The 14,439-nt window shown below is 38.9% G+C and overlaps 1 protein-coding gene across 1 annotated transcript in view; it reads left to right on the top strand.

The window, feature by feature from the left end:
* LOC109383290 (eyes absent homolog 1-like) overlaps positions 1-14,439 on the top strand; it is a gene marked incomplete at its 3' end in the record, with an annotated part of 255,798 nt that overhangs the window by 189,862 nt on the left and 51,497 nt on the right. The window contains exons 8-9 of the mRNA XM_019643588.1: positions 1,711-1,833; positions 14,308-14,390. Coding sequence (XP_019499133.1) covers positions 1,711-1,833; positions 14,308-14,390 — 206 coding nt within the window. The remainder of the gene's footprint in view (positions 1-1,710; positions 1,834-14,307; positions 14,391-14,439) is intronic.

The following is a 14,439-nucleotide window of genomic DNA, read 5'->3' as shown; positions in this document are numbered from 1 at the left end:
GGCCGCCTTCTCCCCACTGCTTTCTCATGAAGGAAGAGTGTCGCATAGTTTAGGATTTGTAACTGCTGATTGTCAAGGTCCCAGTAGTCTTAAAAGATTTTCTCTGAGGGTTTCTACCCCTGACTTTTTATTAAGACCATGGAAGAAAAGATAGGCAAATCTTTTCATAGTAAGAGCATTAGATGAGTGGAAAATAAGAGCTCATACTAATTCTTCGCCGAACCTGCATCAAGTTGATCAGTGAGATGAGTTTGCCAGCTTGTGGGTAGAAGCCATTGAAACAGGTGCAGCCATCTCTGTGGGTGCTTTCTACGTCTTCTTGCTTTTCCTTACCTGTTCTTATCACCAAGATTCCCATCCTGAACCTCCAGGCTAAAAGCAGATGTGGCGCAGGTACAGACGGGAAGCATATCGGTATCAAATGGAGAGAGAAGCGGGGAGACTCCTATTGTGACAACATGGAAAGAGGGAGGTTCTAGAGCCATCAGGCCCGCCCGTTCAGGGCAATTGTTTTCCCAGGGACCCCTTATAAGTTTGGGTTATGCATTAGTGTGGGACGGCCTAGACAGGGAAAATCACGTATTTCACAATGTTCAGGTTATGTCAAGACTTCAATGGTAAGGCCATTCTGAGGTTATTTAGAGACACTCCAAGAATGAGAGAAGGCTCTCTCGGCCAAGAGTCAGATTCTTGCGCTGCCTCAGGAAAAGTTACCTAACTTCATTCTACTGGTGAAATTCCCCTAAAATGGAAATAAACAGTGAGACTACTGTGTATTCTAGATCCCAAAGATATTCTTAAGTGCAAAGTAAAATTATTTCAAAATGTGAATTTCCTTGGCAGAAATTGTCCTCCCCTTCCCCTGTGAAAATTAAGGACAGTTGTTAACTTTCATGACTGTCTCTCCTTACGATCTAGGGCACAAATACATTATTTTTATATTGCAATATGATAAAACGAAAGTGTATTTTAGGCTACCCTTAAAACAATTATATTTGAATAAATAATTGAAACTGCAAAGGACTAAAAGGGAACTGCTGGTCAACTTCTCTTGTTTCTAAATTACTGTGCTATTCTGCAGGATTCAGTTCTTAATATTCTCCTTTAATGTGCTTACTTCCTGAGAGGATCAGACTATTGGGAGAAGGTTTTTCCCTTGTGTTGCTTAGTTCTGTGCCCAATATTGCTTCCTCTGACTTCAAAATGAGTGTGTACTAAAAATAGCATTGTGGCAGAAAAAGTAAGGAAAAAAGGAACAAAGAAAAAACTGCTGTGAGGCTAGAGACTCTAATTAATTACTTTTTAGAAAAAAAGAAAAGGTTTGATTCTGGCATTAATCAACATGGCAAGTTTTGGAATAATTTAGCTAAAGTGTACTTATGGCCATTTCTTGACTATAGAGAAGATGATCTTAAACTCTTGAAGCTAAGTGCAGAAATAATATCACCGGTGTTAAATTTTATAGAAAATGGAATTCAGGAAAACACCAAGAAAGAACAATGTGAATAGGCATTCATATCTGTAATAATCCTGTTTCTTTAAAAAAAAATTGAAATTACAGTTTAGGGGGTTCACCCTTGATTAGTGAGACACTATTGGGGAGCATCTGTGACTCAACAGTGGGGGGGAGTGTTTTTGTGTATTTACCAGCTTTTGACAACGAACAGATAGATAAGCTATCACTAACTGATTTAGGTGCATTGTGGGCAGGCATCAAGACTGAAGGTGGATTGTCACAGTCTCAGTCACCTGGACAGACAGGATTCCTCAGCTATGGCACGAGCTTTGGTACCCCTCAACCTGGACAGGCGCCCTACAGCTACCAGATGCAAGGTATGTATACACACTGACGTTGCTCTTTTCATTAACCTATATGTCATCAGTAGGCACTTTCTGAAAATAGAATCTGATGTCTTATGTAAGCAGCAGATGATGGTGGTAAATGACTGGGCTGAGAGGCAACCTCCTTGACACCTACTTTGGCTCTTCACTTAGCTGCTCCCCGGACCTAAATTTCTGCATTTATAACATCAAGGGGTTCAACTGAATGACCTCTAAGATTCTTTTCAAAAAGCTCAAAAATTCTTTGTGAAATGGAAGCTTTCTGCCTTGGCTTCTATTAGTTATAAAAGGAATGAAAAAAACCAAATGTCAAAATATAAGAGGCTGTGGTATGATATGCTGAAAACTCTTGGTGTGATCAATCAACCTTTCTAAAAGGGCTGCTAAGTTTTCTTCCTTTTCATGATCACAGCTCTAGAAATAGACTATGTGATATATGTTAACTAAAGGATCTACCAAAGACCAGGAGATCACATGGACATCCAATCAATGCAGCTTCAAGATATTGCTTCCAGGAACCAGTCTCTGGGTTCTGGTTCTGAAGCTATAGACCACACATCATCTAAGGACCTATGTGTTTTGCTCAGTTGTCAGTCCGGGAAGGATCACGGGGGTGAGAACTGGTCCTGCACCTTGGAGAGTGTGAGAAATAGTGGACTTGAGAGTCATTTTTATCTTTCTGTCCTCTCAGATGAAAAGCTTAGCAGCAGAAACATGGCTTTCCTTTTGTAACATTAGCATTGCTTTTGTACCCATAGGCTTCATCACATTTGGGCTTATTGGGTATTGCATTAAAACTTTTTCATGTTTTTCTATGGCCCTTTGCTGAATGGCCTTTCCAGAGTGATTTTTAGAACCCATTTTCTATGACTTGAGTTATTATTCCATATGGGCATTTCTGTAATGGCACTTCAGTCCATTTTAGATTATCGGATAAAATGTGATTTCCACAAATAAGCCAGATAATATGCTATCAACTTGGAACTTAACTGGCCAGTATAATGATGGATAATGATGTAATTAATATACTATAGATTCCTTATGGCAAAATTTGGATAAATAATTAGAATCTGTTTAATATGCATTTCTTAAATAGTAAATGTGTTATGAAAAATGCTTCACCGTTATTAAATGATTTTGTGTGCCCAGTTGTGGAAGTCCATTTTGACCTTTGAGTATCTTTTCAATACACCTCTTTTTATATATAAAAATTTCTTTAATGTCTAAGATTATTTTTAAAATCCTCCAAATTCTGTTATTTTTAATTAATAGTGGTTATTTTTGCTTATATTAATCTCATCAGGCACGAATACTAAAAGCTCATTAAGTAAATCCTTGGAGACTGGGAAATCTGATTGCTTTCCACCTTTCTGCAAGATTGCTAGAAAATTCTTTCTGCTTCATCTCTTTTTGTACATCCAGTGAAAGACTAGAACTTAAGTATAACTGAGAAAGACAAAATGTTTTTCTTCATAGAGGGCTATAGAGTTCACCCCGAGGAAGGGAAATCCTTGCTATTAGTTTTGACATCTTTTCTGCTCCCAGGGTCAATGTTTCTGGAAGTTTGAGAATGATGTGAGGGTTTTTTTTCTTCACACACCATTGACAAATCTTATGCAAATAAGTTAGCTGAATGGGTGAGTGTGGACTGACACAGGGTGCCTGGAGACCCCTGGGTCAACTGAGCAAATAGTGGAGATAGTGTTTTCAATGCTGCTCGCCAATCAAAGAGAGCTGACAGCAAGAATGAAGCAGGAATGTGTGTGTGTGTGTGTGGGGGGGTACGTACATTTGTGTACATGTGTGTGCATATGTACATGTAGTAAGGACAAGAAAAGCACTTAGGAGAAACTGCTTCCACCTTTGATTTACTGAGCAGTTTCGCAGATTATCTGCCCAGTTTGTTATATGCAACTTTTATTCTCCTTTAATGTAAAGAGGCGTTTGACTTGAAAACAAGCTTTTAGTTGCAATTTTTTTAAAATGCAAGTTCCGGACCGATTGCTGGCATCACCATCCATTTACTTACCCCCCCCCGCCCCGCCCCCTATCCCCTACAATATAGACTTATAGTTCCATCCACCAAGAAACTGTGTTCATCATTTTGAGGCTGAGTCATATGAAGAAAATTAAATTTTGTTTAGCAGTCTGTTTCAGGTCAGGAAGTGCAAAAGATTTTTACACAAAAAACAACTGAAATTAAGTTGAGTCACTTAACTGATGAAGCTTCAGCCTTGCAGAAAACCCAGCTTTCCATAATAACTTAGTTCCCTTGATTCTAGAAGGTTGCAGGTAGTGACCATCTTTAGTCCTATTTTCATCTCCACTATCTAGTAGCATGTCTAAAATATACAAATGTTTGTTAGGAGTGGTGAGGCCCATGGCACAATGACAATGAGAAACTAAGATTCATAAGGACTCTAGTTCTCTTCTTGTGCAGAAATGAATTTGGCGTAATGAAAATCTCAGCTACATATCATGTACATATGCACACAGTTATTCTCATGGTGTGTTCACAGCAGCCCTCCCTTGTGTTCATCCCAGTGGGTGGAGCTGGTTGGAGGCATCACAGAATTTGCGTGCTGGTTTAGGCCTTCCGGAGTGTCTTATTGCCCCAGCACAGCAGTGATGGTGGGGGGCTTTCCTGTCGCTCTGCACCAAGGAAGTGTCAGGATTTGCTGTGATCATAGGTGGGATGACACAGATGTGCGCGAGCGACCCAGGGTACTCTGGAAACTACACTTCGTTTATTTTTCTTTAGACTTGATTGCTGTCACTTACAGAAGAAAATAACACAAATCCTAACTCCTTGTTTCTATATAACGTTGTTTGTTCTGTTAAAGGGATTGTGGTTTAAACCGATGAGGAGAGACAATAAATGAAGGGCAGAGGTTTGTTAGTGGGCGTGGAAGGGCGCACATCTGTGCAGCTCCAGGCACCGCACTTCCTGGGGTTGGTTAGGAGGTGGGAGTGATGGAATAATAATCTAATAGGGGACATCACCTTCACTTGCTTTGGTTTGCCTGTCCACAGCTTTTCAGGTCCATAGCTGAAGTGTGTCAGTGTATCAGCCATTTAGAACCTCAAAACTGCTTAGCAAAATGTGCTGGTTCTCATTATCTGCAGAAATGGTACTTTTCAAAACGAAAAATGCCAAATTCCAAAACGTACGCTTTTCAGAAAATATATATTAAACCATTTTATTATCTGCTGAGATGCAGCTTTTGAGATTTGTACTTTCTGGCCTAAAATGCCATGATTGAGTTGGAACTGGAGAAGAGCTATTGCAACTTGCACTAATGTTTAAAATTTCTCCATCACGGCTTTGCCAGTCTACTTGTATTTATTTAGTTGGTGGCGTTTTTGCATTCTAGCATTTGTTTGTGTGTGCTTAAGTTGATTTTTGAAAAGTAATAGTCCATTTTAGTTCTTTTGGAACCGTGTGATGTTTCAAGTGACAAGTGTTGAAAATTGTATGGAAATCTTGTGAAATCCAGTTACAGCAATAATTAATGATCAGTGCCAATGTTATTGTCTGTTTGAGTTGTTTTTTAGTTAACATGGATAGAAATGAATCAAGAGAGAGAAATGTAAAGGCTTTGCAACCTGTGTTACCTTAGTGAAGCCTTCTCTTTAGAATATAAAAACAAACTATTCCTGGGATAGAAAGGAAACCTTGGACATCCAAAATCCTTCTTATAAGAAAGGGGGAAACTTTGGTTTTAAATGGCCCATCTGGTCTTTAGAGGTCTTTCCCGGGGGAGCTGCGCTAACTTCTGCCACAGAGATCACGTCTGATGATGGACATAGCCCATGGCAAAGAGGCCAAGGAAGGAAAGCAAATGGACTTCTGTGAAAATACACGAGGGACACATAGCATCCTGCTTGCCCAGTAAGTGCGAGAAAACGCTCTACAGCATGGGAAGTACAGACAGGCCCCAGCAGGCTCCAGCATTCTTAGGTTGGCTGGGAATTCTGGGTTTTAATGTGAGTCCTTGTTCTCTCTGCAGTGACCTTTGACCTACACATTACCTTTTTTTTTTTTGAAGTTTTTTGAAGTTATAGCTGGGTGACGTTCTCCAGGTTAAATCATACACAAAACTTGGATTTAACATTTTAAATCATGTTATAAAGCAACAGAGACTGGGTTCTTCTTTACTCTGAAAAAGAAGCAGGGATTTCTTAATACAAGTTTTGAGGGGTTGGTTTATTTTTAAACGACAATCGCTTAGCACCTATAGAACTGGGTGGCCCACACAGTCTTCCAGCAAGACTGTTTCTTGTTTGTTCCGGTTGACAAAACCACCACCCTTTCTCTGTAGGGACCCCTGACAGTGACAAGAAGAAAGCAGAATCTCTGTGATACACTATCCCCGGGGGGCGTTATGTAATTTACTTTTAAAATTAGGTACTAACCTAAAAAAAGAGAGTAACAATGAAGAAGTCTTTCAGAAATGAGATAGTTTGATTCTAAATGTATTTACTAAATTTCTCAGGTGCTGTTGTCTCGACCCTTTGTGTGTCTGTGATGTTTGTGTAACCAAAACTTAATACCATGTTTCCTGATATTTCATTTACTTGCAATGTTACTGACCATCTAAAAGGTGGATTGGGAGTGGGGGAGGGGAAAACAGTGACCCGGAAGTGGAGATAACAGTCATTCCCCAGCCAAGTGTCCTTGGACAAGAAAATCTCCATTCTCTCTGCCTATTGGGAAATGGCAAGGATGCCTGCCTCCGCTACCTCACATACTGATCTTGAAAATAACCTGAGACAGCAGCTGTGGCAATACCGAAATATAAATGTACTATAAAGACGTAGGATGTCATTGCCTTTTGAATTCGAAATCTTTCATATGTAAGCGAGACTTTTATTTTCATTCATATACCCATGAGATGCCAAGATCTGAGCTAACAGTAGCCTTTTAGGAGTCCCGTACCTGTACCTAAGGTCAGTGTTCTATTAGGATGCTCATGTGATACATGGATGTGAACTCCTTGTACCATTTCTGGGGTCCATTGGTCCTCATAGCTGAGATCAATGAGGTTCTTATACACTGTCCAAAAGCCATGATACTTAACCAATTTAAAATTTTATTTGATTTAAAACTCTGCTGGATTTTATTTCTGGAGATTAAGAAATATTTTAAATCCTTCTAGTTAAGTACTTATAGGCCCTGCTATTTAATTTTTTTAGTATAATTTAAATCTAAAATAGGGATTATAACCTATTTTTTTAACATAAGCCTTTATACAACATCTAGGTTTTTTTTTAAAAAAAAACAAAACAAAGTATGTGTCCTCTAGATAAAATCAGAGAAATAAACTCAATTATATAATTGTTTTACCTTTCCTTACTCTTTTTCATTGTTGAACAAATAAAGAAGTTGAGAGATGTTTTTCTTTTCTGATGTCTATGGGTATTCAAGTCACCCTGCTGAACTGCCTGCTACCATCACCAAAAAAACAAACAAACTTATGGATGTCTTCTTTCTGTTTCTACACCCAGTTCTTTATGGAAGTCATATTCTCACTGGACCCTTTTGTCACCACATTGGATTGAAATTTTCAAACAGTAGCAAAAGAAGACATAATTATGAGGAGAGACAGAGACCTGATAACATCATTTGAATTTCTAAATCCATCCTTGCTATATGCAACTTTAGACTTTCCAAATTTATGTGCCAATAAATTCCTTTTTTAAAATTAAAAAAAACCAAAAAAAAAAACAACTCACACCAGTTCTGTCTCCCACTTGAACCTAGATGAAACCCTTCAAAGGCCTGAGTCAGACACAGATTATTCTTCTCTGTGTGAGGCAGCAGGATAAATATAACACAGGAATTTAAGGAACGTAAGTTCATGTTCAGGATGAAACATGATCAGAATGAAAACAAGGCTAATGAAGGCTTGTTTAGTATTGTTCAGTGAAGAGGTAAATGATGGTATCAGTTATGACTGAGCTGGAGTTTCCAGAAGGTGAGATCAGTGCAGAGAGGAAGAGTTGGGAAAGCTTATTGGAAAGACAGGACTTGAGCCTTGAAGGATGGGAAATGGGGACCGATAGAGTGAAGCATGAAATTAGAGGAGCAAGAATGAGTAAGATGAGTTTCTAGGACTGCAGTGGCCCCACCCTGAACTAACGGAGTGGTCGGTGTATTCTTCTGTCTGCACCATCATCCTGGCCCTTTACCCCAACCCCCATCCCCAGACTCAGTGACAAAAACATGCATATCCTTGCATTTATAATAGCTTCCCCCCACCTCTCCAGTCCTTAAAAGAGGAATCAGAATCATAACATTTCCTGTGTCCCAATATGTTCATATTGGCATGTTCAACATTCAGATTGTTGGGTTTTTCAGTTAAAGAATGTTGTTCTTTTTAATCTTGAACTGTTGTTATTTCCTTAAATGATCAAGAGATTTCCACCACCTACCTTGAGTTTCCCCCTCCCCCACTTCCCTATAAACCATTTACTGCCTGATCTTTGGGTAGTTCCTGCTCACCCCCTGCCAGGGTGACTTCTTGCCCTCCTCTGTGCATGGTTGCTTTCCTTTCTAACCTAACCCATCCACTGAGCAGCCCCATGTCACAACATGTGGTGCCCATGTATGTGATGCAAATGGATGTTTCTTTGTGTTGTCTTCATGAGTTTGTGTGTGTGTGTGTGTGTGTGTGTGTGTGTGTGTGTGTGTTTAAACTTTTTGTAAGGGATGGACTCATGACACTCGCGTCTTTTGGTCCCCAATACCCTCTAGAGCAGTCATCATGCCTGGGAAGATTACCAGTAGATGCTGTCAACTGAACTAATTTGAAAAGTTTTTTTCATCAGATGATACATGTAATCTGTCCACTCAGAATATAAAAGTTCTCTGCTTTAAAAAGAAGGCAAAGGAATGAAAAAATAACTTTGTCTCTTAGAGATGTTCTAAAAGGAAAGGTTTTTCCAGTATTCTGTTCTGGAAATTCGTGTCTCCTCTTCCTGCCAAAAAAGAAGGATGGCTATGATTTTTCACAATAGTAAACTGTTTAAAAGGATAAGATTAAGACGGTACCTTCACTGCCTCCCCACTTGGAGTGTAACTTAATTCAAATTCTACCAAGAAAAAAAATGGGATTATTGGAGCTTCACTTGAACCCCTCTCTACCAAACTCCTAAACTGAGAACTAATGGGTTCTAAGTGGGAATTCTTTCTACATTGGGGAATTTATGTGACATGATGTTACATAAAATGTAAAACATCTTACCGTAGAATGTTTCTGCTCTCTTGTTTATCTAGAGGTGGCTTTGCACGTAAAGTCATTTGTCTCTAAGAAGGCAAGTGTTTCTATATTATTTTGATCAAGGAATTCTGAATACTTAGCCCGAGTCCATGACCTAAAGTTATAAGTGAAGACTCTTATAAATCAAACAGAAACTCTCATTTGGATCGATACTAATGGAAGAAAGAGGCCTGTTTTTCCTGGTCATGTCTGCTCTTTCTGCCCTACGGTGTCCGTGTTCCAGCCTGGTAGATGGCGCCCTTCTACACACACGGGCCTGTCCTGCTGGGCCTGCACAGAGCAGGAAGTGGGTTTAGCAGCGACACGCTGAGCTGCCATTTTGCATTTGCTTTGTGGTATTCTAAACTTTCATAAAATTCACCTGCTTGTATTGGCACCAGATTTGCATCAGATCAGCTGTCAGAGTGGGACCCTCTGCCCCCTCTGAGCTTTATCCCTGTGTAAAAACCAAAATTACCCCAACGGTCTCTGAGAAACTTCCATTCTGTAAATGCTTGATGAGTGAGATTACTTTCTCAGTGAGAAAAGAAAGCTTACACTGCTAATGTGCTGTGATACTAACACATAGTGGTACTAAAACTCAGGCATTACAGGTGTTTGGGAAACCTGTGGATTTTCAGGTCATACCCACCACCACCACCACCACCGCCTCAATGAGACAGGGATTCCTGTGTCTGAGGAGAGGCCCAGATACGTGTCTTTTAACAACACTTCCTCATAAATCTGGCAGCTAGTTAGCCATGTGTTTAATATATTGGTAAAAATGAAACTGAAAGGCCCCTTAGTGACTCTGAGAGGCAGTCTCCTGTGGAGATGAAGAGCTTCGATGCTGGAGCCAGACGGCCTGGGATTGAATCCCACGTCTGCCACAGTTGCTCAGAACTTGGCAGTTTGTCTGTCTGTAAAATGGGATATAATGGTGTGTATCTCATGGCGGGGGCAGGGGAGACTTGTGGCAGCACAGTGAGCTATGACACGTAAAACACTTTATATGGGCCTGGCTCAGTTACCACTCAATAACTTCTAAGTACGTACTATTACCCTTGTCACTTGTATTCTGCTTCCAATATATTGTTCTGAATCCTATGGAAAAGAACACGTTAGTGAATTTCAGAACATCCCATAAAGCAATGTAGAATAAGTAAGCGGGCATGAGAGAGCATTGTGCAGACTCGAACACCGTTAGACCCTCATTTCCACCCCACGGAAGCTGTTATCATCTTACCCTAACCCTCTGTTTCCTCATCTGCCAAATGGGAATGTTAATATTCCCTATAGCACTGCGTTGTTGTGGAGTATGGATGAGGCCTGTAAAAGGGAAACAGACTCCTAACATATAGTCAGCACTCGGTGGGTGGTATCTGTCTTCAGTATTGTTATAGTGTATTCTGGGCATGTTTGTATGGGTTGACTATGAATATCCAATTATTTACATAAGCTCGAAGGTTTCTTTTTAGCCTATTCTATAGGGAAAGGATGAATTGGTTTAAATATAATTAGTATATTATTTTGGGTTAACTGACTAATTATTAATTAGTACAAATCAGCTTAAAATACTAATAAGTCATGGGTATATATGCAAATATATATATACAATATATGATATATGCATATCACAGAGATAGATAGATTCATTGATTCGGTTATCCAGGCTTAGGAGCAAAGGGGGGGAGAGTGGAATAATTCAGGGGAGGTTTTTCTGAGGAAAGGGGTTTCTAGTTCACGCTGAATTGTGAAGTTGATGAGAAATTCGCCAGGATACCACGGGAGGAAGGAAGGAAGAGAAGCGAGGAGTAGCCTTAAGAAAAACACGTGTTGCCTCACTCGTGTTGGGCTGGAATGTGCATCTGAGTGGGTTGGGGTTACTGGGGAGAGAACACAGAGTCTAAGAGATAAACTGGAGCCAGCCCGGGCCTAATGAAGAAGCCTTGGTAAAGGGTTTGAATTGTTTCTTGAGGGCAGCATTGAGCAGTTGCTTTTTTAAATAGGGGAGTGAGAAGCATCAGAGGCGCACAGCAGAGAAAGGATGGTACTGCCTTTGTGGAGAAGGAACAGGAGGGAGCCAGACGATGGGCAGGGACCCACCAGAGCAGGCTGGCATAGAAGTCCCGTGCTGGTGGCCTGGACTAGAAGTTAGCAGCTCCCTGGGCCTCAGTCCCACGTGAAGGCAGGCGGGGCGGCGCTGCAGACCCGATTCTGGTAGGGAACGATTAATATTGCCTGAGCCTGATGCTCTAGGACGTACCCCTCTCCCTGAACTCAGTGAGATCCTTTTGGAAGTTGCATTAAGTCTCTCAGGCCTCCGGGGTGCCATTTAACGCCTGCTTCAACATACTAAATGGATAGAAGCTCAGCCTGCAGCGGCCAGCAAATGAGTCTAACTTATGTTGAGCCTCCAGCTAATGTGCAGTCTTGGAAGTAGCATTAAGTCTGGGAAGTCACTTGGGGACCATTTGGAGTACTGAACTGTGATTTACTTGGTCGTGCCTCCGTGGCCTATATGTGCCAATATAGCTTCCATGGTCTTTTCTGCTTTGTTCCAAGGAACAACTTATGGAATGAAAACATCCATTTTTAAAATATATTTTCTTTATCTTATTCATTTTCTTGGCGGGTAGGGATTATTGAGGTCAGTATTTATTATTCAGAAATGTGCAGTATAAATGAAAGTAGCAAGTCATAACCTAAAATTGTGTAGTTTAAATGAAAGTAACAAGTCATAACTCAAAGTAATTTTTCCTATGAAATGTACGTGATAAAGTCTTTTAAAAAGCATTCATAGTCACACACGTCTGAAAGAAATTTACATTTTTTTACAAGGAATTTTTAAAATGTTCATTATAATATCCATATTAATTGTTCACTGGTGTGTAAATAAAGAGTGAGCCATATGCCTATGAGGTCCGATGTTTAAAAAAATATCATGAACCATTTTATTAATAAAATACAGCTATCCTCTGCATTCTTTGATTGCAGTCATCCTGATAAGTCCTCTGAGGTCCAAGACTATGTCTTAGTCATCGTTTTATCTCCATCTATCACCATGAGCCCCATATTCAGTAAAATTAAGAAGGATGAGATTGGCACAAGAAAATAAACATTAATATGGAAATCTTACCTATCAAGAGCCCAGTGTTTGTGGTAGAATAAGTATTAGGAGTGTGAGAGCCCTCTTCTTATCTATCATAGGTGTTCTGGGAACTTTGAACAGTTGGTATTCCCGAAAGATACAAGTGAAGAAACCTCAAATATGAGTCTGTGTGATAACTAAATTTGAAACAGTCTTAGGAAACATTTTCCCTTCTTAATGAAAATAACAAATCCTTGGGTCGGGTGTTCAAAGCTCAGAGATGTTTGATAAGAAAGTAGAAAAAGAATTTTAGAGATGCAAAGAGATTATGTCCTGTTGAACTAGTTTGGGAAAGTAAAAAGAAAGAAAAGATATGTAAATACAGTGGAGAATTTTATAAATGTTTGCTGGAAGAAGCAATAACAGTTGCTAACATTTGTTGACACTGTAGATTGTTCTTTGTGCTTCACAAAACATTACCTCATTTGATCTGTTTAAGAAACCCTATGAGGTAGAGAAATTAAATCTTAGAGTGATTAGGCAATTTGTCCAAAGTCCAAACAGCTCATAAGTGATGAACTGGAAACTCTGTTTTTTGACTCTTAAGCCAGCACTTAAATGTTCAGTAGCAAGTAAATAACTGGCATATATTAACTTCCACATCATACCCGACGGCATCTGTGAATAGCTGGTTCACACTGAAGACTTCCTCCTTGAACTGCCATCACATTTACTGCCTATAGCACTCATTTTCCATAAAATTTTTAGTTTTAAAAAATGGTTTCTCCATATACAGAAGCAACACAGGTTCTGAGTAGAAAATTTTTCAGTGTACATTGGCTTCATGAATATTATGTGACCGATGATTGTACCTCTCCATAGATAATATTTCTGAGATTTTTGTGCTTTTTAAATTTGTTTTATGCTTCTAAAGGTATTTTCTATGAGATTACCAAAAATATTTTGTTTTAGTTTTTGCTTTAAGAAAAGAGTATGACATGTTTTTCCCTATGTCATGAAACATCATTATAATACAATTTCAATAGCTTCATAGTGTTCCGTTTTCTGATTAATACCTATTAAAAATGTGGGGATGTTTTCTGTGTTCTATTATCAGAAACAACACTGAAGAACATGTTTGATAACTATCTCTGTGTATAAATCCATTCTTTTCTTTTTTAGAGCAAATGTCTGCAGTAAAATTGCTAGGTTAAATGGTACACAAAATTTCTTAATCATTGACCAGATCACACAACAGAAAGGTCGTGCCTATTTAAATTCCCCATTTTGCAATGTATGAATGACATGTTTTACACATTTGCCCATTCCTGATCTTGTCTTTTCAAAAATCTTTGCCAATATGATCATCAAAATTACTACATTGTTGTTGCTTTGATTAGTTTGACAGTAAGATAGTAAATAAAGCGAAGGACAAAAATAAGATTTGCTCTTGGGTTTGGATCCTGCACAGTGCCTTCTGTTAGTTGTTGAACACATGTAGACATTCAACAAATAGAATGTCACCCAGACAGCACGTGGTAATCCATAAAACACTGACCATATTCCTCTCTGGTCTTTGTTTTATCAAATACTTCAAGTACTTCCATTCATTCATTGCAAAATAATCAACTTTTTCAGTGGACCATTTGACGACAATTACAAGTCTGAAAGCACTTTCATTTCTTAGAAGTAGCCTCACAGTTTTTGAGTTTTCAAGAACTTTAAAGATCATCTAATTGGATCCTGTCATTTTACATTAAGCACACTTAATATAAATATATGAAAAATCCTGTTGTGTGTTACAAATCAAAATGGAAATCTCAGTGTCTAATCTGTTGGCACAAATGTATAACTTTGTAGTTTATATGTGTTATTCATGTCCTCAGAAATTTAAACCTCTCTGCTGTTTAATCTTTTTTCATATAGTGAAACTAAAATTGTCAACCATTTTAAGAAAATGAAATGTTAGCCATGGCAGTGGGTTCTGGGTTTGAAGAGAAATCGAATGCATTTGCAATGAACTCCAACTCTGCTTTATCTAAGTAATAATTTCCTATAAGTACATTATTCTACATAGCTTAGTCAACCGTATTTCTTTTCATTTTGTTTTAGGTAGCAGTTTTACAACATCATCAGGATTATATACAGGAAATAATTCGCTCACAAATTCCTCCGGATTTAACAGTTCACAGCAGGTAATTTTAAAAGCCAATTTAACTTCTGAAATGTAAAAAATGCAACCGA

The sequence above is a fragment of the Hipposideros armiger genome, unplaced genomic scaffold (assembly GCF_001890085.2).
Source record: "Hipposideros armiger isolate ML-2016 unplaced genomic scaffold, ASM189008v1 scaffold_80, whole genome shotgun sequence".
NCBI lineage: Eukaryota > Metazoa > Chordata > Mammalia > Chiroptera > Hipposideridae > Hipposideros > Hipposideros armiger.
Note: the sequence above shows the minus strand (reverse complement) of the source record. Positions and strands in the feature narration are given on the sequence as shown.